Consider the following 27,683-nt stretch of genomic DNA (forward strand, 5'->3'; position numbering starts at 1 on the left):
GTTTGTTTTTGATCCTGTTGTTGTGACTCTCTTTGCATTCATCAATAATTCGCTTGCAGCTATTTCTGGAGGCTAAAAAGTTCCTCCGATTTTCGATGGAAGGATGTTGACGCCATTTGCGATATGCTGCGTTTTTAGTGTTTACTGCCTTTTTGCAATTCAGGTTGAACCATTGCTTGTTGTTTGATCCGCATTTAGTAGAAAAACGGATATAAGCTTCCATTCCTGCCAAGATCGTCTCTGTAATTTGGTTTGCACATTCTGAGATGTTATTGGTTCTAAAGCAGACTTCTTTCCAAGGGAATGAGCGATAAAATTCCCGAAGATGGTTCCACTCTGCTGATTTATAGTGCCATACCTTCCGCGGCATCGGAGGATCCTGCGTTTTAACCTCCAACTGGCAAGAGACTGTTATCAATTTGTGGTCCGATGTTTCTAGGGGGGCATGTACTGATACTGTGTACGAGTCAGGGTCTGAAGTCAAGACCAGATCTAGGAGACTCGCGAACTCGCCGTCTCGATCGGGGATTCTGGTAGCACAGTCTAACACAGTCCCCAGTTTATCGATCCCCCGCATGCGGGGAATTTATACCGGTTCGTCGACGAAATGTAGTTATAGGGTTGACTCGGTTCAGTTTATTTTCGACGTTTACCGAGTGTGCCAATATTTTTTGTCTTTGTGAATTTAATATTCTGTCATTTAGTGTCATATTTAATTATTAGTAGTTAATTATTATTAGTAGTCATTTTTAATTATTTTCCTTTTTGCAGTTTCCCACTGTGATTCAACAAATTATTATTCCATTTAATAATAAATGGTAGTAAACATCCAGGTAGAAATAAACGTCATTCTAATAAACGTCCAGGTTTCTACATACCTACATAGTAGGTAAAGTGGATTTTGGGAAAATCCCCAAACAAGTAAAGGATTAAATAAAGGGTGTCTAAATTAAGTGTCTGAACCAAATGATTCCTCTTAAGTAACCAGGTCAATCAAAAAAATAAAGATAATCGGTACAACCCTACGTTTTTATTATTGAGAATAATAATGCTGGATTGAATAAAATAAGAAATAAAATAAGAGTTCAATTTACACAAAGCCCCATAAGGCATTTATACAGCAAAATAAAATAAGAAGTTGACCAAAATGCAACTAATATTTTATTTTTATTTGAAAACGAAAGTACGCATGGCGTTTTGGTCAGAAAACCCATTGAAAGACAAAGAGATAAAATTGATTGATTGGTCAATTTCTTGAAATATACCTGGCATGTGATTGGTAATTCCTTATTTCTTATTTTATTTTATTTTGCTGTTTAAATGCATAAATGTCAAATAAGGCCTTATTTTATTCTATTTGTCTGTATAAATTCAGCTTAACTAGTCGGCAATTAAGGTATGCATTTAGGTTTACACCCTTTATATTAGGTACACCTTTATTAAGATTAAAGGGTTTTTAGGGGATTCTAGTTTTCTTAACAACATTCCTAAAGTTTTGACTCAAATTTAAGCGTTTTATTAGTATTAAAAAAAGAAATAAAAGCAAAGAAAAAATGGCGACTGGATGCATACATAAATATATTACCTATTACCTAGTTGTTGTTTATTTGATGTGTCACAATGAATAAGCGTCAAAACTCATCAAAATATTTTAAAATAAAAAAACCTTGATTTTACCCAATAATATTATTAAACTTAATACTTTCCTTATTGCCCCCCGTAAACGCATTTCTAATGTGAACTTTGTGGACGGACTTGTGTCCTGTCATGCGAGGGGTGCGGGCGTAGTTTACAAGTGATTTACGACCGCTTATAAAAAAAGGCGGCATTTTGAGCCGATCAAAGAAGTGATTCTACTTGTTGAAATCTATATACTTTGCTGGTAGGTTCCTCCACAAGCTGCGTAAGCCCGCATATGGTGGCAAATAGCTCAGCTTCTCGTCCTTCATCGCCGTTCTTGTTGCAGAAGCACCAGTTGATATTGTGAACGTTAAAATCACCCATGACGATGATTTCTGCGCTTGGGTAGTCAATTTGCAGATGGTTAATGCAATCAGCCAGGTTCAAAAAGAGCCGTCTATATTGGGTGTCGCTTGGTGGTCTGTAGATACAGCTGATAAATTTCGTGGCACCACTGGCTATTATTTTGAACCACATGACGTCGAAGTCCGCAGGTTCAAGCGTTTCCTCCCGCTGGCAACTCAAGTCGTTCTTGACAAATACTGCCAATCCAAAGTTTAGTCGAAATCGGGTGTGTAGATCGTATCCAGGGTAAATGAGGTGAACATTTGTTGTTGAAGGTTTCACCTTTGTTTCTGCCAATGCCAGAATGGAAACCCATTGAATAATCTCCGTCTATTTTTCGAACACCCTGTATGTGTTTAAGCCTTAAATATGGAAAAAAATATATTGCGAACAGAATTTATCTGGGCGACTGTAATATTTGATTTTCGTCTCTGATTCTGTTGCTAACCTCCATGACGAATTTTTAGAAGTAACTTGTTGGAGGATCTTAGAATTAAACTTTTGACTAAAATTATGATTATTATATGTTCACTAAATGCAGGAGAGGGTTTAATCCGGGATTAATTTTTCGACTTGAAAAAAACGAAATTCTTGGGTTTGAAATGAGTCAAGTGAAAAATCAAACCGTAGAAGATTTTAACTAAATGCCTCAAGAATCCAAGAACAATTCACAGATACCAAGAATATTTCTTCTTCCTGGTTAGGATGAATTTTTTCCTCATGTTAGAGACTACCCCGATTTTTTTAGTTTCTTTGGATCTAATTGAATGTTTCCTAGAAAATCTACCTTGGGAAGATTGCCGAGTGCAAGAAAATCGCTTTTTTTGGATGCGACTGATTGATGCAACCCAAAAATGGAGCAGAGAACTTCATGCCGACGAAGATAAATATCCTGGATAAAAATTAGCGAAAAATTCATCCACTCCCTCTCTCTCCTTCCTCAAGAACCTCGCGTGAAACTCCGATGGGGTATAGAAACCCGGATCCAATTCCGCGGGCGCATATTTCACACCGTCGAAAAACAAAAGGGAGCGATCGCGCAAACGGTTGCGAAAATGCAAATTTTCGCTCCCGAGAGCAAATATGTATAAATTGCCAGATATGTAGAAAAGTTCCTTTAACATCTTCGAGGAACGGGGATGGGGCGGCAGGGGGGGCGGCAGCGCCTCCGTATCGATTAAGTTATCTGGACGCGAGGCGGTAATACTGTCATTTATCTTGTCTGCCACTTTCAGCCCTCGGATTCTTGTCGGATTTCTATTATTCGCTTACACAGCAAGGGCGGATGCGTTACCGTTTCCGTCTCTTTTAAATTAATCGACGTTTCCTCCACTTAACGAAATTCCCGACCAACCCTCCCCGAGGCGCCACTCTTGGTACCCTCGATTCCCGCTCGAATCGTCATAATAATACAAACAACCCCCCACGTCCGTGTTTTTAACCCCCCCGGGCGCACTAATATTTAGAAAATCCTATCGGCAGCGCGGCGTGTCTGTGTGTGTGTGTATAGCTGGATTCCAGCTACAGCTACATGTGTCCTCGGTTGATTTAGTGCTGCCGGCGCTTGTTCTCTATGTATGTTCAGCTGATTTTCAGCTTTTTAATCAGAAAAGGGCCACTCCGTATATCAAATTGAACTTTTAACACGATATTTGGGGATGAAGGAATCTTCTTTAAATTTACATGAGTTTTTCAGATTTTCGTCGTTTCTTTAATGTCCTCTCCCACTCTTTATTTTTTTAACGGATCAATTCAAAATATTGAGGTAACGCAATTGATGAATGAATACTATATTTTAAGGCAAAATTGACAGATGAAAATTTGAAGATGGCTGCTGGACGCCATCTTGCAAAAAAAAATTAAATGGAAAGTGTGGTCCTGTGGCACATCATTTTGAAGCTCCTGACGAGTACTTTATAACCCTAGAATATAAATTCAATATCTTACCTACTAGAAAATGGTGGTACATTTAATAATTACCTGAATACATTAACATTTAACTTGATATATCGAATAAATAAATTGAGTTTAATTAAGAAATCTAGACACAAGAAAAGTCGGTCCGAAATTTCACACCGAACATTTTCAAATACACTAACATCGATATTTCTACAAATATTCGTTATTGTCTGTCGTAAATCGAATACTGAAGCAGGTTCAGTTTCGTACGCCTTTTGCTTCAAATAGCCCCATTAAAAAAAAGTCTAGAGGTGCCAAATCTGGCGAGCGAGCTGGCCATTCCACAGCTCCTCGACGGCTTCATTATCTTTCTAGGATTTTTTCAATTGTTTTTTAAATTTTTAGTCATGTCCTTGGATATTTTTTCCTTTCATTTTACATTCTTGGCCATTTTTTTGGATTTATTTATTTTTTAAGGGTTTAGTTGGATCAATGGTCAAGTAAAATCCAAGCTTTTATAAATTTTTTTTCCTTAATAATGTTTCGGCCTATTTAAGTATTTTGCTTCAAATAGCCCCATAAAAAAAAATGTCTAGAGGTGCCAAATCTGGCGAGCGAGCTGACCATTCCACAGGTCCTCGACGGCTTCATTATCTCTCTAGGATTTTTTCAATTTTATTTTAAATTTTTCGCCACATCCTTGGATATTTTTTCCTTTCATTTTATAAATTATATTTTACGTTCTTGGTCATTTTCTTGGACACCAGGACAATGACGACATCCCGGCAACATAGAAACACTCCACCCTAGTGCGTCAGACCATGACCTAGATATGGATGCATACAAACTAAATATTTAAAGTTAAAGACAATTTTACAGTATAATTTAGAATACAAAAATAATCATTTACATATTACCTATTTAGAGAAAATAAAAAATAAAATAAAAATCTGTCATAATCGGAAAAAATTACATTTTTCTGGTTATACTAACATTAATATTTTTTTAAGACGTATTCCCTTAGTAGCCTTTTGAAGAGGTTAACACTATTACAAACTTTTATATTATTTGGTAATTTATTAAACTCACTAAAGCCTTTGCAAAGAATAGAATTAGCAATTGGTTGGTATTACATCTATTAACTAAAATAAAATCAGTACAGTTTCTTGTGTTATAATTATGGACGTGTCGAAAAATTGATAATTTATCAGTTAAATATTTTGGCAAAAAACCTTGTTTTAATTTAAATATAAAAAAATTAACATTAAAAGCAATCCTTTGTTGAACAGATAACATATTTAAAATATTTAACATAATTTTAATAGGTGTGTATCGGTTGCATTTTAATATCTTTCTCATGGCTCGATTTTGAATTTTCTCAATTTGGTTGATTTTATACTGAGGCAAATTATATAATAATGTCGAACAAAATTGTATATGAGGAAGTGCAATGGCATTGTATAAAGAAAGTTTAGCATAAAGTGATAAATTTTGACCTACTGTGTTTATAAATCCGACCTTTTTTGAAAACTTCCTCATAATGTAATCAGCGCGTGAATGAAAATTTAAATTTGAGTCCAGAATTGTTCCCAAGTACTTAATATTTTCGTCGTACATCAATCTTTTTTAAAGTACAGAGACACAGCCAAAACGTAGTTGTCAGAATCTATAGCTTTAAGAAATTCATCACAAATATTTACAACTGCAGACTCGCAAGAGTGATTTTCACGAAAACCTGATTGGTTGGGCACTATTATTTGGTTTTTGTCACAAAACTGCACTAATTGGTCTTTAACGCACATTTCTAGTAGCTTTTCGTAGATTGGAACTGTGTTAATAGGTCGAAATTCACTATGTTTTTTTGTGTTTTGCACTTTGGGAACTGGAATGACAGTTGACACTTTCCATGACTCCGGGAAAACACCACTACTCAGTGATGTATTGACAATGTCCAAAAGTCGGCCACCAATAACATAAAATGCATCAGATAGAACTTGTTTAGTTATTCCACTTTCACCACCCCCGACGTTTTTAAGATTTTTAAGAATTTCCTTCATCTTGGCCATAGATATTCTTTTAAAATCTGTAAAGAAATTATTAGCTGTTGGAATCTCGGGGTTTATCTGAGTTATGTTGGGCTGCGGTTATATTTTGAACAATTAGGTCAACACTGTCAACAAAATAATGGTTGAATTTTTGTGCTATATTTTTTTCATTGGTTACTACTTCTGTATCAAAAATAATTTCGCTGGGTAACAATTGACTTTTTCCTGGTAGGAGAGGTTTAAGATGCTTCCATAGCTCCTTTGGGTTATTTCTATTTTGGTCAATGGCCTCTGCAAAATATTTTTCCTTCTCTTGTCGGATTTTATTGACTATGTCATTTCGTTTCCTTTTATACGCATTCCAAGTAGCTTCGGTTTTACTAAAAACAGCTCTTTTATATAAAACGTCTCTTTCGCACATCATAACTCTAATATCGTGCGTAATCCACTTCTTATCTACATATTTTTGTTTAATGACATTTTTTACCACGGGACACATTTTATTTAGAATTGTACAAATATCCGTGACTCTGCTAGTAAATTTACGTTGGAAATATTGTTGTTCCAAGTTGTTTGTAATAAATCTTGTGGTAAAACAGCACTATTATAATTACGCATGGTTCTCTTGTGGATGTGGTTACATCAACATTTTTCTGTGTTTGGTGGCCATCCGTTACAGTCAAAATCGAGTGGTCACTAATTTTTGGAGTTAAGTGTACCTTATGCTGAAGATGTTTGTCATTTGTGATGATGTAGTCAATTAGTGTCTGGCTTCTATTTGTGATCCTGGTGGGTGTTTCAACAATTTGTGTAAAACCGTAGGAATATATGTCGTTTTTTATTTTTTTTGCATAATAGGAGTACTTAAGCAAATCAAAGTTAAAGTCACCTGTGATAATAATTGTCCCATTAAATTAATAATCCGGTCCAGGTATTCATTAAAAAATTTAATGAAATCTGCGTCATTTTTTTGCGGTGGGTGATATACAACACCACATAACAGTTTATTACTGCCAGAAGAAATCTCCAAAGACAACAACCACAGATAATTGTTAATGCATTGTGCAGTTTTAACTCTGTATTTAATATCACTCCTTACAAGCGCCAATACTCCGCCAGTTCTATTATTATCTGTGGTACATTGCTCTATTTTGTACCCCTCTATCTTAAGTTCACAAGGTTCTACTTCTTCTGACACATGAGTTTCACTTAATAAAAGAATTTTAGGTCTCCAATCATTCAGTAATAAGGTAATACCATCTTTGTTGTTAAGATAGCCTTGACAGTTAAAATAGACTATATTAGAATTTAAAGCTGTATTTGGGTCTAATTGCTATTTTATATACCTTCTGCTCTGGATTTCTTCGATTCTCTTATATGACTCACATTTAGCTACATCCCATGTCACGTGACTAACATCCAAATTAGGGCCAAATTTCTGGTTTGATAAGACACAATTTACGCACTTAACCCTTTCAGCGTTACATTCCTTTACGTCATGATTGCCACTACATTTACCACATACTTTACTTTGTTGACACTCTTTGGCCATATGTCCATACCGACAGCACTTAAAACACCTCTTAATATTGAAGTCATTAAATACCACGCAACGATTCCATCCAATATTCATTTTTTCCCTTTCAATGAAAAATTTATTTGGTCAACTTCCAGGATTAAGTTAAACTTTTTATTTACCACTGTTGTTCTTTGTAGTACTTTAATTTTTGTATCAGGACGCCTCTGGATATTATTCTGCTTTTCGATTTTGGACACTATTTCTTCATCGCCTAAAGAATGTTCACTTTCATTTATTCCGACCACTTTAATTCGCCTTTCCAGATTTTTTGGCACATCTTCAGTGTACGTGTCGCCCATTTTCTGTTGTATTTCAGTCCTAATACTGGTAAAGTCCTTTTCGTTACCACAATTGACTGTAATTTCACCGTTCTTGGTGGCTTTTCCGAATGACAGCCCCTATATCCGTTGGCAGGGCCGTATCTAGGGGGGGTTTTGGGGGTTCAACCCCCCCCCCCGAAAATCTTATAACGTAAAATAAAATTGAAACGACTGGTAACTATAACTATTTTTTTTAATTTACTTTTTAAAGTTTTAAAAGTGTCCAGGCTATAATTAGAGAAAAATATCCAGCAGCAATATATGTGCACTGTAGTGCTCATTCTTTAAATTTAGCTCTTGCCCATTCCTGTAAGGTTCAGAGTATCAGAAATTGTATTGGAACAATAAAATCTATTGCAAATTTTATAAAAATATCAGCTATGCGCACTGAGATATTAAAAAATAAAATTAAAGAACATGTTCCAAGTAGTAAATGAAGTTTACTGAAGTTTAAACCCATTATTAAAACATAAGAACTAAAACAAGTAAGAGGCATCGAAACTTCTTCAAAAGCTTTGCAGTTCCTTCGAGCTATTATGACCAGTGAGTTTATTATCAGTATGTTAACAGCGTCCACTTTATTTGCTTTTACTCTACCGTTATGCAGAATTCTCCAGACTGTGGATTTTGATCTATTTAGCGATGTTGAGCATGTGAATACTGTTATTAGTCAGGTCAGGAATATGAGACTGAATATAGATCAAGAATTCAAAAATATTTGTAAAAAATCTGAAGCTATTATAAAGTCTATAGATGATAAAGAATGCATAAAAATACCTAGAATAGTTTCACGACAGCAGAATCGTTCTAAGGCCATGGTAGCTACTGCAGAGGAATATTTTCGAATCACAGTTGCAATTCCTTTTTTTGATCAATTTATAGAAGAACTGATGAAAATCTGCAAGATTTGAAAATCACGAAAAATCACTTTCATTGTTATATTGTCTAGTACCAAATATGTGCGAAGCACACATAGTAAAAATGGAAGACTTGTTACCATATGAGGAATTTTTGGACCTAGATACGTTATCTGCAGAACTACAGTTGTGGAAACAAAAATGGATTAAGCTGCCTCAAGCAGAAAGGCCAAAAAATGCTCTTGATGCATTATCAGCATGTAATCCATCTTTGTTTCCCAATATTCATAATCTGTTGCAAATTCTGGCTACGTTACCTGTATCTACAGCCTCATCAGAACGATCATTTTCATCGCTAAGGCGTTTAAAAGACTATTTGCGTAATTCAACTGGTCAGGAGCGGCTGACAGGACTATTGCCCTTTTAAGCGTGCATAGAAATATTATAATTGATACCGCAGAGGTCTTAAATCGTTTTGCGAGGTAAAAGCAAAGAAATATTCAGTTGTTATTATAATTACTATTTTTAAAATTTTAACGTTGTTAAATGTGTTTTTTAGTTTAAACTGGTATCTTCTTTTAGTAAAACCTATTTATAAATTAAAGTTTTTTTTTATCCCTAATATCTCAAATGTCACTGGCCTAACCCCCCCCCCCCCGAAATTTTGGTCTAGATACGGCCTTGTCCGTTGGGTTCACTTTGCTTCTAATGTCCTCCTTCAGTTGATTTACATTTTTTTCTGCCTCTTTTTGTTTTACAACCAAAACCTTGTTTTTTAAGACACTGGCATACGATGTACCTGGCTTCCCATTAGTTAAAACAGGTGTTGGTACTTTGATCCACTTTAATCATGTAATTTCATCCTTAAGGCTCTTATTTTCCACTAGTAACATGTCTACTTTTTCGTTAAGCTCCTTGGTCTTTGCCACCAAAAACTGCAACGTATTGCTGATTGCACTGGCAAAATCCTGATCCAGAATATCGTCAACACGGCTTCTTCTTCTTGTACGCTCACTTTTGCTACTTCCCTCACTTGACCCTACTTCACATACTTCACATTTCCAAGTGGCCTTTTTCATGTGAAAGCCGCGCATATCAACATTTCCCATGGTAGTACTTTTTACACCCCGTACATTGGATAATAGTTTTTATATCCTCAAACTGTTGTTTGCATTTTACGCAAAAACCTGAGGGATCTCCATCGAAGACTATAACCCCACCGGTCATTTTTCACTATTTTTACCAAAACAAAAATTTTATACAACAAGAGTTTAAAATACGGTCACACCTCGGTACACTTATATATGTTTACTTAATTTATTGTACACACGCAACAAACGGTAGACCGCCTATCATACGTGTTAACCGTCTCGCACCTCGACGACTACTGGTCAAGTAAAATCCAAGCTTTTTTAAATTGTTGTTCCTTTAATTAATAATGTTTTGGCCTATTTAGGTCTTTTGCTTCAAATAGCCCCATAAGAAAAAAGTCTAGAGGTGCCAAATCTGGTGAGCGAGCTGGCCATTCCACAGATCTTCGACGGCTTGATTATTTTTCTAGGATTTTTTCAATTTTATTTTAAATTTTTAGCCACTTCCTTGGATATTTTCTCCTTCTATTTTACAAATTATATTTTACGTTCTTGGCCATTTTCTTGGACTCATTCGATTTTTTTTTAAATATTTTTGACCATTTTCTTGGATTTATTTAATTTTTAAGGGTCTAGTTAGATCAATGGTCAAGTAAAATCCAAGCTTTTTTAAATATTTGTTCCTTTAATTAATAATGTTTTGGCCTATTTAGGTCTTTTGCTTCAAATAGCCCCATAAGAAAAAAGTCTAGAGGTGCCAAATCTGGTGAGCGAGCTGGCCATTCCACAGATCTTCGACGGCTTGATTATTTTTCTAGGATTTTTTCAATTTTATTTTAAATTTTTAGCCACTTCCTTGGATATTTTCTCCTTCTATTTTACAAATTATATTTTACATTCTTGGCCATTTTTTTGGATTTATTTATTTTCAAGGGTTTAATTGGACAAGCTTTTCAATTTTTTTTCTTTAATTACTAAAGTTTCGGCCTATATTAGGCCTTCTTTAGGGCACTACAAAATTTAAAAATCATAGTAAAAAATATTTAAATACCAGTTAAAACAGTATGTTATACAGTGGTCAAAAACAACTAGAGTTATAATTAAAATGAAAAAATTAAAAAATTGAGTGGGAACATTTAAATATAATTACAACAGAAAAATCAAATGATTGGAATTATTTAACCTTAAAAAAATATTTTTGGACATTTTCTTGGAGCCATTCAATTTTATTCGATATCCTTGGCCTCCTTCCATTTTCTCTCATATTCTTGGTCATTTTCTTGAGTCAATTTTTACGCTTACTTAATTTTCTTTTATATGACTTTGTTCGGCTTTTATGCTTATTTTTTTGAAAACCTTTCAAGGTTTAGTGCCATTTCCTTGGTTTGTCCATAATTCCAAAAAATACATTTTTTTAATACAATTCTTTGCAATCCTCCAACTTAATGGATTTTCCAAAACTTCATTTCATATCCGAACTATTCGAGGATTTCACGAAAAATACCTCGAATCATCGGGGCCAAAAGGGACGTTACCTAAACCGAAACTCGACAACTAATTAACATCCCCTAAACGGAGAAAACGGTTTCGTCCTAACCTATTAATACAGACCCTATTTAAGGGCTTGTCCAAGTAATGACATCCCACCCACCCGGCCCTTCGTCCCCCCTCCCCCACCTCAACAAACCGATCGCAAACAATTCGAATATCGTGCAAGTGGCACTTTCCAACTTTAGATTGCAATATCTTTGGTTTTCGGACCTTCACGACGGGAATTTAGTGGAAGATTCCCTTTCTCTACCTTGAAAGGTTATTAAATTCGAATGATAGGGTCAAAGGCTTCAAAAGTTTATGTAAGAACATGCGAACGCACTCCGACCATTGATTAATCAAAATCGACGTCAAAGGAAAATGATCGAGTCGCGCCATAAATTCAACAGTAAAGAGCTGGACATCGAGATGTTCCGGCAGGACTCCATCGAGGATTTCCAGGACACCGTCGAGGAATCGAGCTACTGCTACAGGTCGATCCGGGAAAACCGTGAGAAAAATTTCCGTAAAATCCGGTTTTGTTTATGTTTTTAGGAAACCGTTGATACCGAACGTGGTTCTGTTCATCTTGCACATCGTGGTGCTCGGGGTGCTCATCTTCGCCCTCGCGTATTTCACCCAGGTGCAACCGGAAACCAAAATAATCATCAGACGCGCCTGGAAGAACGGTACCTTCAAGAAAATCGGTCCTAAGGTCATCATTAGGAAGATCCCGATATATTTTTAGGATGTACCAAGTAGATTATTAAACGATTTTTTTTTAATTCGTGATTTACATATAATCTTAAGTACTAATGAACTGTACCGCTGCTGCTGTCTCAGTTGGTGAAATATTGGATAACGAAATAAATTGAGGCCAGAAGGACCAAATGCAACGTGATCATCACTGTATTGAAAACGAGCGGGCGCCTAAAAGTAAAAAAAATCAAATTTCCGTCGGGTTTTCCAGGAGATTTCCCTGACCGCTCGCACTTGTGGCACATATCGCACGTGATGAAATCCTCATCGTCGCTCTGATCCAAGTCCTCGATCGAATCCAACCGGAAGTGGTCCATGTTCACCTTCTCCTCCGACACCGTCATCTCGAATTGGCTCTTCATCTTTGCGCAGGTCTGATGTTGACTTTGTTCCAGAAGAAATTTAGCACTGACGTCTGTTAGAAACTGACACCTTGGTTGCTACAAGAATTTCTTAAAACCGCTGTTGCTATGTTGGCCGATACGTTGTAACGTCACTGGTTTATCTTGTATGGCCCCGAAAAGCCCCTCATTAGCATTATTTAGAGATTTTTCAAAGAAAGAGAGGATATATACGAGTATAACTAGGCGCTCGGGCCCAATTTTAAAAGTATAATTACTTTCTGTTACTTGTCCCACGGTTTTTCTTGCCGGTCGTTTTGCGGAAGTGGAAAAGCGAGCGCCGTTGACGCATTTAATTTTTCTCTCTTTTTTCCCTTCTCCTCCTCCTCGTCCTCCTCTCCTGCGTCCCTCTCGCTCGCACCAAAGGGCCCTAATGGCTGTTTTGCTACTCGTTAGAAAAGTTTTATGTGGAGCGGAGTGTCGTCGAGCCAATTTTCCTTAATAAGCTTAACGAAAAGCGATAAAGCATTTCCGTTAAATATAAACGTTTGCGTCTTTTTATTTTTTTTTTAATTCGGCACGTAGTGCCATCTGCAGGTAACGAATTTGACAAAAATGAAGTGGAAAGGTAACTCAGTGTGGCTACTAGCATTAAATGATTAGCACAAAAATGTAGCTACTCTATTCATGACTGAATAATGACAGATGACAAGGCATTTTTACTTGTCATAAATTTTTTGCAGGATAGTTGTAAAATGAGCCTAAAAACCGCGAAAATATTTGAATCTGTCAAAGAAACTCGGGATGGTCTAGACTTGAGGGTTCCTACTTGCTCTCACTTGACTTGGGAAAAGTGGTTTCTACAGTTGTAAGTAGGTAGGCTTATCAGCTGTCAAACTTGCGCAAGCGTACTTTGAACGATTAGATTTAAGCCATGAAGTATTGAACAGGAGGATAACCGCGTTGAGTAAGAGTACAAACGTCAACTGTCAAGTAATAATAATAACTGTCTTTTTATTTGTCTCCAATATAAATACAATATAAACGTTAAACGAAAAAGAATTAATTTCTCAATACCAACACTTGATACCAGTTCCCCTCCTCTATTGACTAAAGGTTCATACGTCAACTGTCAAATATTTACATCAACAAATAATGACAGTTAACTTTTATTTTTTTACGTTATTATAATAGAGTATACTTGTCACTTGCCAAACTTACGCCTACCTCCTTTTAACGAATGTGTTTAAACCATGAAGAACATAACAAGGAATGACCTCGGTAATAAATTGAAAAATATGTCCAATATCCGTACTTTGACAGGTTGTCTGACATTTGAAAGTGCAGGATATGCTTGTCACTTGTCAAATTAACGCATACATTCTTCTAACGACTCCATGCTTAAACCCTGAAGTATAGAACAAGGAATGGCCAGGGTTGTTCATTTGGCATCCATTTACATTCCCCCTTATTATTCAATTGTTAGAAATCTGCTCCATTTTTGACAGATCGTTTGACATTTCAATGATCAGAGCCTACTTGTCGCTTATTAAACTTCCAGTGCAGTTGAAGAATCTGTAGCAACATCTCCACTTTCAATTGTCAGTCAAAATTCAGTCAATTTTTAGAAATTTGACAAGAATGACACAAAAATAATGAATTTATAAGTGGCAAGATAACTCAGGTGTTGCTACTAGCATAAAATGATAAATACAAAAATGTAGCTATTTTATTCATGGCTAAACAATGACAGATGACAAGGCATTTTTACTTGTCATACATTTTTTGCAGGATAGTTGTAAAATGATTGATGGCTAAAGGTTCATACGTCAACTGTCAAATATTTACATGAACAAATAATGACAGTTAACTTTTATTTTTGTTATTATAATAGAGTATACTTGTCACTTGCCAAACTGACGCCTGCCTCCTTTTAACGAACGTGTTTAAACCGTGAAGAACGTAACAAGGAATGACCTTGGTAATAAATTGAAAAATATGTACAATATCCGCACTTTGACAGGTTGTCTGACATTTGAAAGTGCAGGATATGCTTGTCACTTGTCAAATTAACGCATACATTCTTCTAAAGACTCCATGCTTGAACCATGAAGTATAGAACAAGGAGTGGCCAGGGTTGTTCATTTGGCATCCATTTACATTCTCTCTTATTCAACTGTTCGAAATCTGCTCTATTTTTGACAGATCGTTTGACATTTCAATGATCAGAGCCTACTTGTCGGTTATTAAACTTCCACATGCGTACTTTCAATAATTCGTGAAGTATTAAACCAGGAATGGCCGCGGTGGCAGTTGAAGAATCTGTAGCAACATCTCCACTTTCAATTGTCAGTCAAAATTCAGTCAATTTTTAGAAATTTGACAAGAATGACACAAAAATAATTAATTTATAAGTGGCAAGATAACTCAGGTGTTGCTACTAGCATAAAATGATAAATACAAAAATGTAGCTACTCTATTCATGGCTGAACAATGACAGATGACAAAGCATTTTTACTTGTCATAGATTTTTTGCAGGATAGTTGTAAAATGATTGATGGCTAAAGGTTCATACGTCAACTGTCAAATATTTACATCAACAAATAATGACAGTTAACTTTTATTTTCTTTATTATAATAGAGTATATTTGTCACTTGCCAAACTCACGCTTGCCTCCTTTTATCGAATGTGTTTAAACCATGAAGAACATAACAAGGAATGACCTTGGTAATAAATTGAAAAATATGTAGAATATCCGTACTTTGACAGGTTGTCTGACATTTGAAAGTGCAGGATATGCTTGTCACTTGTCAAATTAACGCATACGTTGTTCTAACGACTCCGTGTTTGAACCATAAAGTTTAGAACAAGGAATGGCCAGGGTTGTTCATTTGGCATCCATGCCTCCTTTTAACGAATGTGTTTAAACCATGAAGAACGTAACAAGGAATGACCTCGGTAACAAATTGAAAAAATTTACAATATCCTCACTTTGACCGATTGTCTGACATTTGAAAGTGAGGATATGCTTGTCACTTGTCAAATTAACGCATACATTCTTCTAACGACTCCATGCTTGAACCATGAAGTATAGAACAAGGAATGGCCAGGGTTGTTCATTTGACATCCATTTACATTCCCCCTTATTATTCAATTGTTCGAAATCTGCTCCATTTTTGACAGATCGTTTGACATTTCAATGATTTAAGCCTACTTGTCGCTTATTAAACTTCCACATGTGTACTTGCAATAATTCGTGAAGTATTAAACCAGGAATGGCCACGGTGGCAGTTGAAGAATCTGTAGCAACATTTCCACTTTCAATTTTCAGTCAAAATTCAGTCAATTTTTAGAAATTTGACAAGAATGACACAAAAATAATTAATTTATAAGTGGAGAGGTAACTCAGGTGTTGCTACTAGCATAAAATGATAAATACAAAAATGTAGCTATTTTATTCATGGCTGAACAATGACAGATGACAAGGTATTTTTACTTGTCATAGATTTTTTGCAGGATAGTTGTAAAATAAGCCTAAAAACCGCGAAAATATTTGAATCTGTCAAAAAAACTCGGGATGGTCTAGACTTGAGTGTTCCTACTACTTGCTCTCACTTGACTTGGGAAAAGTGGTTTATACAGTTGTAAGTAGGTAGGCTTATCAGCTGTCAAACTTGCGCAAGCGTACTTTGAACGATTAGATTTAAGCCAAAAGTATTGAACAGGAGGATAACCGCGTTGAGTAAGAGTACAAACGTCAACTGTCAAGTAATAATAATAACTGTCTTTTTATTTGTCTCCAATATAAACGTTAAACGAAAAAGAATTAATTTCTCAATACCAACACTTGATAGCAGTTCCCCTCCTCTATTGACTAAAGGTTCATACGTCAACTGTCATTTATTTACATCAACAAATAATGACAGTTAACTTTTATTCTCGTTATTATAATAGAGTATACTTGTCACTTGCCAAACTGACGCCTGCCTCCTTTTAACGAATGTGTTTAAACCATGAAGAACATAACAAGGAATGACCTCGGTAACAAATTGAAAAATATGTACAATATCCGTACTTTGACAGGTTGTCTGACATTTGAAAGTGCAGGATATGCTTGTCACTTGTCAAATTAACGCATACATTCTTCTAACGACTCCATGCTTGAACCATAAAGTTTAGAACAAGGAATGGCCAGGGTTGTTCATTTGGCATCCATTTACATTCCCCCTTATTATTCAATTGTTCGAAATCTGCTCCATTTTTGACAGATCGTTTGACATTTTAATGATCACAGCCTACTTGTCGTTTATTAAACTTCCACATGCGTACTTTCAATAATTCGTGAAGTATTAAACCAGGAATGGCCGCGGTGGCAGTTGAAGAATCTGTAGCAACATCTCCACTTTCAATTGTCAGTCAAAATTCAGTCAATTTTTAGAAATTTAACAAGAATGACACAAAAATTATTAATTCATAAGTGGCAAGATAACTCAGGTGTTGCTACTAGCATAAAATGATAAATACAAAAATGTAGCTACTCTATTCATGACTGAACAATGACAGATGACAAGGCATTTTTACTTGTCATAGATTTTTTGCAGGATAGTTGTAAAATGATTGATGATTAAAGGTTCATACGTCAACTATCAAATATTTACCTAAACAATTAATGACAGCTAACTTTTATTTCGATATTATAATAGAGTATACTTGTCACTTGCCAAACTGACGCCTGGCTCCTTTTAACGAACGTGTTTAAACCATGAAGAACGTAACAAGAAATGACCTCGGTAACAAATTGAAAAAAATGTACAATATCCTCACTTTGACCGATTGTCTGATATTTGAAAGTGCAGGATATGCTTGTTACTTGTCAAATTAACGCATACATTCTTCTAACGACTCCATGCTTGAACCATGAAGTATAGAACAAGGAATGTCCAGCGTGATTTTCAGCCTCATCGGATTTGTCTAGAACAACACGGAAAAAAGGTGTTGGTACTTATTCTTTAGACTTGTGGGGGTTGTTGCTCTATCATTAAATCATGGCCATAAAGAGTAACATTAACTATGACATGACCAGTGACTTGTGCGAGCGTGTTCTTACTTGTCAGCGAGTAATTCCCCGAAAATGGAAGTTTATGGTCGCAGAATGGTCCCGAAAACGGGGCCATATAACGCAGAAAAAACCGTCTCGTAAATATGATTAAAAAGACATTTTGCCATCGTGAAAGACCCTTGGAAGCCAAGCCAAATGATATTTTATATAAGCGTCCCGTTTTCCCTTGGAAAATCTAATAAAACCGTTATGAAAGCCCTCTTTCGCCCCGACGACAACCCCCTAAAAAAGGAAACGTTTTATCATAATTTAATTACGTTGCATCGTGTTAACGGTTTATTTATAATCAGGACGTTTTATTTGTAAACTACTAGCCCAATTTATTCTGCCATTAGTTTGGGGGCAAACAATGGGCTAATACAAATAGGGCGGCGGCCCCACAATTTGCGAAAATAACACGCAATTACCGCGGGTGCATTCATCATCAGCGGTGGGTGGAAGGGGGCTTCTTATTGTTTATATTTTATCAAGGGGCTTTGAGACCCCAAGCCTTCATGCTTCACGGGTTTAAAATGCCTTCTTGAAAACCGCGCGAAATATTTGAATCTGTCAATATCCGTTGCTACTTACCCACGTTTGAATTTTAAAATGGCGTTCGCGCCGCTTATGTCAGTCCGACTTTCGTCGCATAAAAGGGCGCATCTTAAACGATTTGTAGCAACAAGGATCTCAATCAATCCCCATCGCGGGAATTCCTTTTCCGTATTATCCGTCTAAAATAGATTTTCGCCGAGTAATTTTCGCGTCGCAGAGAAGCTGCCGAACGATATTTCTCGTGAATGCGATGCCTTTTTGCTCTCCCAGTTAAGTTACATCGGAAATCCGACAAACAATATTGCCGCCCCCGGGCGTCGCGCGGGATGATATTACATTGTACCGCTCGAGAAGCAGGAGGAGAATGAGAAGAAGAAGAAAAAAGCGAACCCCCCTTAAAAATTGAATTCGTTTCAAATCAAGCCGTTTCCAGGCAAGAAAGACTCGCCGCCGAGAAAATAATCGACCCCATAATTGAGACTTGGATAAGTTGAATGCGATTGTCCATAATGGAATACTTTGCATGCAAAACGGATCCCCCGAGGGAACGACTGGAATGATGCCTTACAGCAACTTGGGGACAGGGACGGACCAAGCAACCGTTTCACTTAAGAAACACTTAATGTTGCTACATAACTAAGGCTATGGCTATCTGTATGAGACATTAAAATTAGGTTCGCCGTTTATGACATATTGAAATTGGGAAATTTAACAACCAGTAATAACTTTATAACGATAACCATTCAAATACTTACCACAGGAGTATCGCCTCTCGTACAATGATGATACAAAATGTTTGCTGAAAAAATTCTTTACACATTGAGACCTATGATGAAAGAATATTAATCAGTTGCTCAGGCCAAGTCGCAAAGATCAAAGGCAAATTTACCGCGAAACGATGACATATTTAAATTGGTAGACTTATCCGTAGGGTGGAGGCGGATCAAACGAAACAGACTCTTGATAAAAACGAGGGTATTATCCGCGGAACGTATCGACGGAAAATAATGAGTACCGCCTCCCGTATAATATCGCCATAATGATTATCCATGGGGATATTGTCATCAGTAATAAACGGGAAGCCGGATTTGAATACGGAATGGAAAGGTGCGTGGAAAGAGGGCGACGCTCGTCCGGAATAATATCTCGACTGTTTCCATTTGCCATTTCCATTTCGCCTCGTTATCCAGTTGCTGGATGGTGTTTCCCTTATAATTAGAGGTATCGGTGTAATGCCGGGCTCGTTTTAATTGCGATTTCCGGCTGATTTCTATTTTGATATACGCAGGGAGGTATACATGCTCCAAAGAGCAACACTCAATAATTGAGATCCTTACAACCTGAAAGGTAATGATTTTTCCTCCCTCAAGCAAGAAAAAGGGGAAAAGCTCACTTCCCAATCAAATAATCCAATCCGGTTTATATATGTACGTATTGACCGGCTGCGGACACAGCTACTTTCATGTAGCTGTGTCAGCTAACAAATCGTTTCGGTTGTTTACCAGTCCCCGATACGTTTCCCAGCTTTGACAGCTACGGTTGCAGTGGGACGGCGGTAAAGGGAGGGGGACGGGTTCGGGGGGCAGACAGCATCAGAGCTGTTTCTAATTAAGTTCAACGTTATCTATCGCTGACTGTTGCTGCCTTTTTGATTTCCAATCCGAACCCCGGGGCGGTAACGAGCTTTTTTCCGACCGTCTGCGGAGTGCAAACCTAATAAACTAGAAAGGGCTCTCCACTGCCTGAGTATAATTTTCCCGTTCCCTCCCGTTATTAAGTGTCTCTCTCTCTCGGGCTGCCCTGTTTTGTTCCAACTTATAACTATGTATGAAGGGCTTTCACGTGCGCCCGCCCTTTGTTTCCCTTGTAATTCAAGAGAAAGACATTAATTACTACTCCGCTCTATGTTTGCTTATTTCGACTCGCACACATAAAACAACGGAACTCCGGAAATTGGGAAATTACTCGGCCAGGCTCGCGAATTTAACAACTCTTCACTGACAACTTTGACAGATGACGACCTCTATCGTATTTGTGACGCCACAGTCATGGCACACCTAGAAATCATCAAGAACGCACACTATATTTTTGCGCAGAACGCAACCGTTTGAGACCCCCACTTCTCGTTAAATCTCCACTAATATCACAGTCATGGCACGCTTTAAAATCAGCAAAAACTTAAGAAATCATGTGTGCTTGGTCACAGGATGCCACTGCGCATATGCGCATATTACGCTATTTTATTTAACACGCAGAACTTTATTTTGAGTAACTGCGTCTTGCAAAGAAGTTGGCACATTGACACGCTTACTCCTCAATATTTATTGGAGCAGAAACTTCTGCATTCACTTTTCTTTTCGTCTGCCTTGCCGTTGAATTGAGAGATTTTCCTCGGGGTATGCCATTGCGCAATGTAGCAACATGCTCACTGTAACTAACCCTCTTGGTTGACAGATCGTTTTACATTTCTGTGAAGTGAGTACGTCAGCTGTCAGACTTGCATATGCGTTCTTTCAACGATTAGATCTGAGCCACAGGTTCATACGTCACCTGTCAAATGAAAGTGAAGTTATAGTTACATAAACATTTAATGACACTGGACTCATCAGTTCATACGTCAACTGTCACAGATGATTCTGGTTTTTCTAACGTTTCGATTTGAGTTATGAAGCTTAAAAGAAGGGCTAACGACTGCGACAGATTGAAAAATATATAGCAACTTCATCACGTCAATAGATTTCAATGAAATAGAGGATGCTTGTCAATCGCCGTGCGTTTTCTTAACGATTCGGTTTGAACCACGAAGTACAAAACAAGGGATGGCCGCATTGTCCACGGATTCACACGTCAGCTGTCAAATAAATTAGAGGTTATATCTACATGCATAACAAACTATTAGTTGTCGTTATAATCATACGCTTTAATAAAAGCATAATTAGTTTTTCATGAGTTTGTCCTCTGTCCTTCCTTGCTTGTGCAAGCAACACTTATGTCAAAAAAGTTCAACTAGGGTAGAAGCTCCCAACTAAATCTTCCGATCGTCCATTGTCCAAAGCGTTTGACATTTGAGTGAGCAGAGTATACTTGTCACCTGTCAAACTGGCTCATGCATTCTTTTAATGATTAGGTTTGAACCATTAAAGAACGCATTGTTTAACGGTTCTGTACGCCAACTGTCAAACAAAGGAAATTATCGTGATTTACATAGACAAATAGAAAGTCTTGACTTTATTATGACAAATAAATCATTTCTAAATAGCAACACTTGTTAATGGAACTTAAAAGTCGCTTAAACAGCAACATTTAAGCTTCCACTCCTCTATTGACTAAAGGTTCATACGTCAACTGTCAAATAGCTACATGGACAAATAATGACAGTTGACATTTCTTTTCATTATTATAATAGAGTGTCCTTGTCAAACATGCATTCTTCTAACGGCCCAGTTTGAATCATGAAGCATAGAACAAGGAACGACCGCGGTGACAAATTGTAAAATATGTACAATATCCCCACTTTGACAGATCATCTGAAATGTAACTCGGTTGGACTGAAAATTCAAAGGCCTTAACTCACTCCAATTACTTTCAGTTTTTAGGAAGAGATTTAAGGGTACTTACATTTTTCTTCCAGGCACTTATACTGACTTAAAAGCCTGGAATAAAGTTACGAAATTAACTTAAATGATTATTCCATGTATTCCATGGCTTCCCAGTGACTTAAATGCCACTTGGAGAAAGCATTAAAAAAACGTTAATTTACTCCAATCACTTTCCTGCAAAGGACTTAGGGAACTAAAAGGATTATTCCAGGCGCACAAAATGTTTTTTGTAGTTGTGCAGGGTATGCTGGTCACTTGTGAACGCATGCGTTCTTCTAACGCTTCAGCTTGAACGATAGAACAAGGAATGCCCAGGGCGATAGATTGAAAAACATACAGTAACATTCCCACTTATTCATTCAATTTGAAATCTCCTCCATTTTTGAGAGATTGTTTGATATTTCGATGATCACAGCCTGCTTGTCGCTAGTCAAACTGTAACATTCGGTTTGAACGATGTAAAACAGGGATAGATCCCGAAAATTCGTGAGGGGCCACACGCAATTTAAATATTCAATTCATTACTCTAAATCAAAGCTCCATCAATACGGCGAGCGAGAGTTTCTATCGCTCCCGGAGCGATAATCGCAACGGCCATTATTCCTGGAGTCAATTTACACCAGTCAGATGTATGCCGAGATAGGATCTGTTCGTTTTGCGAGAGTGTACGTTATAAAACGGGATAATAGAGTGGCATTTTGGGGAATCGGGCTGGGGGTGGAGAGAGGCAACTCCTCCACGGAGTTGCAATTATCAAAATGTGCCCTCTTAACCGCTTACTGGGTGACGTCACGGGTCTCCTTAAATCCCCCCGAACAATCTCCATAAACAAGGGGCATTATCACGAATTTAACACACACATAACGCTAACAAAAGCCACGGTAGCGTGTCCCCGATGTCCCGCGGGACCTGTTCGCTATGCAAAGCGCCCTATTAGGGACACCGGGACAACTTATCTCGGGATCGATTGTGGTCCGAGTGTCCCTTAATGCCGGTTCCAGTCCGCACTGGAACGAATTAGCCTGGAACTGTTCTCAGACTTTGGCCCCACATATATATTATATAGTTTCGGTTTAATCATGTAGTCAAAAAGGGACGGGTCCAGGGGGACGATGGGGACGTTCTCCTCTTTCCGAGGGGCTGCTAGAAATGTTGCTTTGTTCCAGGTCAGCCGACGATAAACCCGACGAACAAGAGCATCACAGCGGTCTACGGGCAGCCCCTCACACTCACCATGGAGTTTTGTGCGAATCCCGAGTACTCGAAAGTGCTCTGGATAGCGAAGAACCAGAGGGTCTACAGGCCAGGGGATGCTGATAAGACGATTCTGGCCTACGGGATAACGGTAAGTCGGCCTACTGACCCTCACCTCTCCCTAACTACCCAGGTAGCTACTAATAGTGGATCGGTTTTAGAACACCAGCTACTCTCACTGCCACCAAGCGGTCCTTTTCCTCACTAAGGTGACCGCTGCTGACGTGGGGGAGTATAATTTTATAGTGAGGTCTTCTCACGGTCTGGCCGAGGGCAGTTTTTTTGTAAATATGACGTACGCCAGCGGGTACGGCGGCTTGTCCCCCGAGACCTCCTCATCTAACGCCCCCAGACTAGTTCTAACTACAATTTATATAAATGTGATTTGTTTATTAATATTAATGATGATAAACTGTTAATTATTTTTTGACTGATTAGTTTTATTAAAAAGATAAATTAACTGACACTTATTAGTGATGTCGACGTGTCGTACTGTTCACTGGGAGGAGGTGGTGGAGGAGGAGGGGGAGAGGGAAGAATTTATAAAAGTATATTATATAATTTTTTAATGTATAGTTTTTTGCGAGATGACTGTAAAATAATTGTTAATAGCGCAGCTTAAATGTAAAGAAGAAATTAATGTAAGGATCAATTATCTGAACGATGATAACACACTTATACGTCCAATAATGATGTTTTATTGCTCCTTACTGTAGCAACATTAGCATCACTCTATCACCTTTTTCCCTTTCACTTTCCATCCAAGTAGTAACTTCCAAAGTAGCAACATTTAGCTTTCAGCCCTTCGATTGTCAAAGGGTTCAACTGTCAAATAGGAGTTATAACTGCATAACTGCATAAATAAATATTGACATTTTAGGGGCTTATACTCTTCATATGTCACTGTCAACCATGAAAAAAAAAGTAAGGTTATATTTAAGTGAATAGAAGAATAATTAACTGTTCAAATTAACTAATAATTAGTCTTTTACTTGTGCAAGCAACACATTCTTCAAAAAATGAAAATAAGCTGAACCTTCTACATTAAAACTTTCTTGGTAGAAACACTCTCTATTATCTAAAATTCATACGTCAATTGACAAATAAAGGTTACGTTATATTTACGTAGCCCAATAGAACTACTAACTGTTCTAATTAATTATTAATTGAATTATTACTTCATTGTCTTCTGCCTTTTCTTGCCTAAACAAGCAACACAGTCTTCAAAAAATTAAATGAAGCTCAATGTCCTACATTATAGCCTTCTTGATTGGAATGTAGCAACATTTCATTTTCACTCCTCTATTGTCCAAGCTTAAAGGGTCATACGTCAATGTCAAATGTCAACGAAAATGAGGTTATATTTACTAAACATGATGCTTGACATTTGGTCTATGGTGTTTAAAGCCCTAAAAGAAGATAAACGTCTCAGATAATAATAAAATCCATTAAAATGTGTTATCAGTAAGTGAGACAGTTTCGATATTATCCAACCGATTTAAAAATAAAGAGAAAATGATGAGAAATCTCTTCAATCTTCTGGGTACGTTCTTTCGGTTGGGCCCCCGGGAGTTCACGCGGCAGTACCTGAAATTGCCGCTGATCAAGTTCATTCATGACACCGTCACGCTGTACAAGACACGCACCAGATCTGGGGTAAATAACATCAAAGAAATCGCCATCAGGGGCACCATAGTGGCCCTAATCACCTCGATTCTGGTGTGGCTCTCTATACTCATGTATATGGCGTTTTATTACGTTTACGTCCCGATTTTGAAGCACGAGAGGCCCGTACATTTGAAATTTACGTAAGTACTCCATGTAAAACATTGCCATACATTTGAAAAACATTTCTGGTCTTAATATTATTATTATTATTGTGGGGCTTTAGGCCTTGTGTGGCCACTTACGACTGCCAAGTGGAAAAGGGTATGTGTAGCTTTCCATCAGCGCATGTGCAGCTAACAAAAAAGCAGCAGCTGCTCATGCTGGATCAGCCCTATAAGGTTTATCTTGACTTAGAAATGCCTGAGTCTCCTGCAAATAAAGAATTGGGTAGTTTTATTTATGATTAAGTTGACAGTTCCTATAAGGGGTTTTTTAGGGATGTTTATGGTGTGTGTAGAGTTTAGGGGCAGCGACGGTAAGACAGTGGCGAACTCTTGTAGGTCAGCCATGCTGCACTACAAGAGCAACTTTCTGGACACAATATATAAAGTGGTTTTTATACCATTTTTTATATTTGGGTCAGCGGAAGAAAAGCAAGTTGTTCATGTAGAGCTTTTTTCTGATTATAAAGAGTCGGAGGTACAGTGTGCTTTATTATGTATATCGAAACATGGGTTTACATTGAAAGGACGTTTTTTAGTATAAAGCTGTTACTGATATTTACGTGGAGGTGCAGACAAGGCACATTGAAATTTATTCAGCGAAATTTTCTGTTAACGCCAGGTTTTCTGGGCTTAGATATATAATGTTTAATTGGCCCATACTTTCCGCTGCTTTAGGTAAGATTTGCTTCTGGTAGAAAGGCAAATCAAATTAAAGAAATAAAAAAAATTTCAGGTATAACAGCCAACTTGTTTTTCATAGCGCTCTCTTGCCTCATCAGCTGGTACCAAATAATAAACTCCGAGGAGTATTTGAGGTACCTGGGGGAGAACAGAATTGAGGTTATTGAAGACGGTAGGTCAAAAAGCGGTTGAGGTTTTCATGTGGTTTAGGGAGGTGCTGGTGGGTCAATTAATTTAATTTTTTTAATACAGAAAAGTCAGTTGCTACCGCTACCAGTGGAGGCATCGAGGGCTTAACTGGGAGGCTCTTGTTGAGCCCTGTTAGACTGGTGCTGAAGATTTTCTCTGTATTTGCTAAGAAAAATCATTAAATAAACATATAAAACGTTTGTTTCAGTTCTCCCTAAATCATGTGAAAACTTTCAGTACAAAGAGGGTGGGCAAATAAAAAAGTGAATTTTCAGAGTCTGATTGTTCATATACGGGTGAGGATGAGGATATGGTTGTGAGGCCCCGGAGGACGAGGCGTTTTAGGGATAGCGACGTGGACATCGCTAATGCCCTCGATGGCTTTTAAAGACTTCTGATACTCGTTTTGTTGTAAAGTAGATTTAAGTGTTAATATATTTTCACCTGTTTTTTTACCCTTATTTTGGTTATTATTGTGTATTGATCTGCAATATATGCTTGGTGCAGCTGTGTAGGTGGTTGTACCAAAGTGATTCTGGTTTTGCTAAGTTGACTGGGCCTTTTCGGAGGTTCTTTTGAAGGACATAACTACTCCATGTACCCTTCTTAATACCTGCCTTATTAGTGGTCTTATCAAATTAATTCTTGTTTTGCTAAGTAGATTGGACATTTCTTCAAGTCTTTTTAAAGGTTTGGAAGAAATTCTTCCATTGGAATTTTTTTAATGGCAGGTTTTGAAAATCATCAATTTTTCATTAGCACATAACTACTCCATGTAACCTTCCCAATAACTTCCCTATTAGTGGTTATATTGAATTAATTCTTGTTTTGCTAAGTAGATTGGACATTTCTTCAAGTCCCTTTGAAGGTTTGTAATAAATTCTTCCATTGGAATTTTTTTAATGGCATTTTTTGAAAAGCACCTATTTTTCATTGGTACATATTTAGTCCATGCAACCTTCCTAATAACTTCCTTAGTAGTGGTCCTATCAAGTTGATTCTTATTTTGCTAAGTAAATTGGACCTTTCTCCAACTCCCTTTGAAGGTTTGTAATAAATTCTTCCATTGGAATTTTTTTAATGGCATTTTTTGAAAGTCACCTTTTTGTCATTGGTACATATTTAGTCCATGAAACCTTCCTAATAACTTCCTTAGTAGTGGTCCTATCAAGTTAATTCTTATTTTGCTAAGTAGATTGGACCTTTCTCCAACTCCCTTTGAAGGTTTGTAATAAATTCTTCCATTGGAATTTTTTTAATGGCATTTTTTGAAAGTCACCTTTTTGTCATTGGTACATATTTAGTCCATGAAACCTTCCTAATAACTTCCTTAGTAGTGGTCCTATCAAGTTAATTCTTATTTTGCTAAGTAGATTGGACCTTTCTTCAAGTCCCTTTGAAGGTTTGTAATAAATTCTTCCATTGGAATTTTTTTAATGGCATTTTTTGAAAATCACCCATTTGTCATTGGTACATATTTAGTCCATGAAACCTTCCTAATAACTTCCTTAGTGGTGGTCCTATCAAGTTGATTCTTATTTTGCTAAGTAGACCGGACCTTTCTTCAAGTCCCTTTGAAGGTTTGTAATAAATTCTTCCATTGGAATTTTTTTAATGGCATTTTTTGAAAAGCACCTTTTTGTCATTGGTACATATTTAGTCCATGAAACCTTCTTAATAACTTCCTTAGTAGTGGTCCTATCAAGTTGATTCCTATTTTGCCAAGTAGATTGGACCTTTCTTCAAGTCCCTTTGAAGGTTCTTAATATAGATTCTCTCATTGGAATTTTTTTAATGGCATTTTTGGAAAATCACTTATTTTTCATTGGTACATATTTAGTCCATGTAACCTTCTTAATAACTTCCTTAGTAGTGGTCCTATCAAGTTGATTTTTAGTTTGCTAAGTAGATTGGACCTTTCTTCAAGTCTCTTTGAAGGTTTGGAATAAATTCTTCCATTGGAATTTTTTCAATGGCATTTTTTGGAAAGCACCTTTTTGTCATTGGTACATATTTAGTCCATGTAAC

At 37.1% G+C, this 27,683-nt stretch overlaps 3 protein-coding genes and 1 long non-coding RNA gene across 9 annotated transcripts in view; 3 read left to right on the plus strand and 1 right to left on the minus strand.

The window, feature by feature from the left end:
- Positions 1–23,383, plus strand: part of LOC126747289 (hemicentin-2) — a 242,879-nt gene extending 219,496 nt beyond the window's left edge. For all 5 annotated transcript variants that reach the window (XM_050455825.1, XM_050455826.1, XM_050455827.1 and 2 more), the window contains 2 exons: positions 22,866–23,044; positions 23,115–23,383. In XM_050455825.1, coding sequence (XP_050311782.1) covers positions 22,866–23,044; positions 23,115–23,372 — 437 coding nt within the window. In that variant the 3' untranslated portion in view covers positions 23,373–23,383. The remainder of the gene's footprint in view (positions 1–22,865; positions 23,045–23,114) is intronic.
- Positions 11,673–12,131, plus strand: LOC126747313 (uncharacterized). The gene is made up of 2 exons (XM_050455864.1): positions 11,673–11,840; positions 11,902–12,131. The coding sequence occupies exons 1-2, from the start codon at positions 11,728–11,730 to the stop codon at positions 12,092–12,094; spliced, it is 306 nt and encodes a 101-aa protein (XP_050311821.1). The 5' UTR covers positions 11,673–11,727; the 3' UTR covers positions 12,095–12,131.
- LOC126747316 (uncharacterized) lies at positions 12,106–12,515 on the minus strand. Its single transcript, XR_007664152.1, has 2 exons — positions 12,331–12,515; positions 12,106–12,276 (listed from the first exon to the last, which is right to left on the minus strand). It is a non-coding gene; the product is annotated as an uncharacterized LOC126747316 (long non-coding RNA).
- A 921-nt stretch (positions 23,384–24,304) lies between the features above and the next one.
- LOC126747302 (seipin) lies at positions 24,305–26,116 on the plus strand. Of its 2 annotated transcripts, none has more exons than XM_050455844.1 (6): positions 24,305–24,761; positions 24,845–25,008; positions 25,058–25,260; positions 25,322–25,460; positions 25,519–25,638; positions 25,719–25,851. In XM_050455844.1, the coding sequence occupies exons 1-6, from the start codon at positions 24,469–24,471 to the stop codon at positions 25,835–25,837; spliced, it is 1,038 nt and encodes a 345-aa protein (XP_050311801.1). In that variant the 5' UTR covers positions 24,305–24,468; the 3' UTR covers positions 25,838–25,851. The 2 variants fall into 2 exon arrangements, with proteins under 2 accessions (XP_050311801.1, XP_050311802.1); XM_050455845.1 differs by lacking the exon at positions 25,719–25,851 and adding an exon at positions 25,931–26,116 and having other exon boundaries at positions 24,306–24,761.
- Positions 26,117–27,683: the final 1,567 nt, after the last annotated feature.

This window comes from Anthonomus grandis, chromosome 19 (assembly GCF_022605725.1).
Source record: "Anthonomus grandis grandis chromosome 19, icAntGran1.3, whole genome shotgun sequence".
Taxonomy (NCBI): Eukaryota; Metazoa; Arthropoda; class Insecta; order Coleoptera; family Curculionidae; genus Anthonomus; species Anthonomus grandis.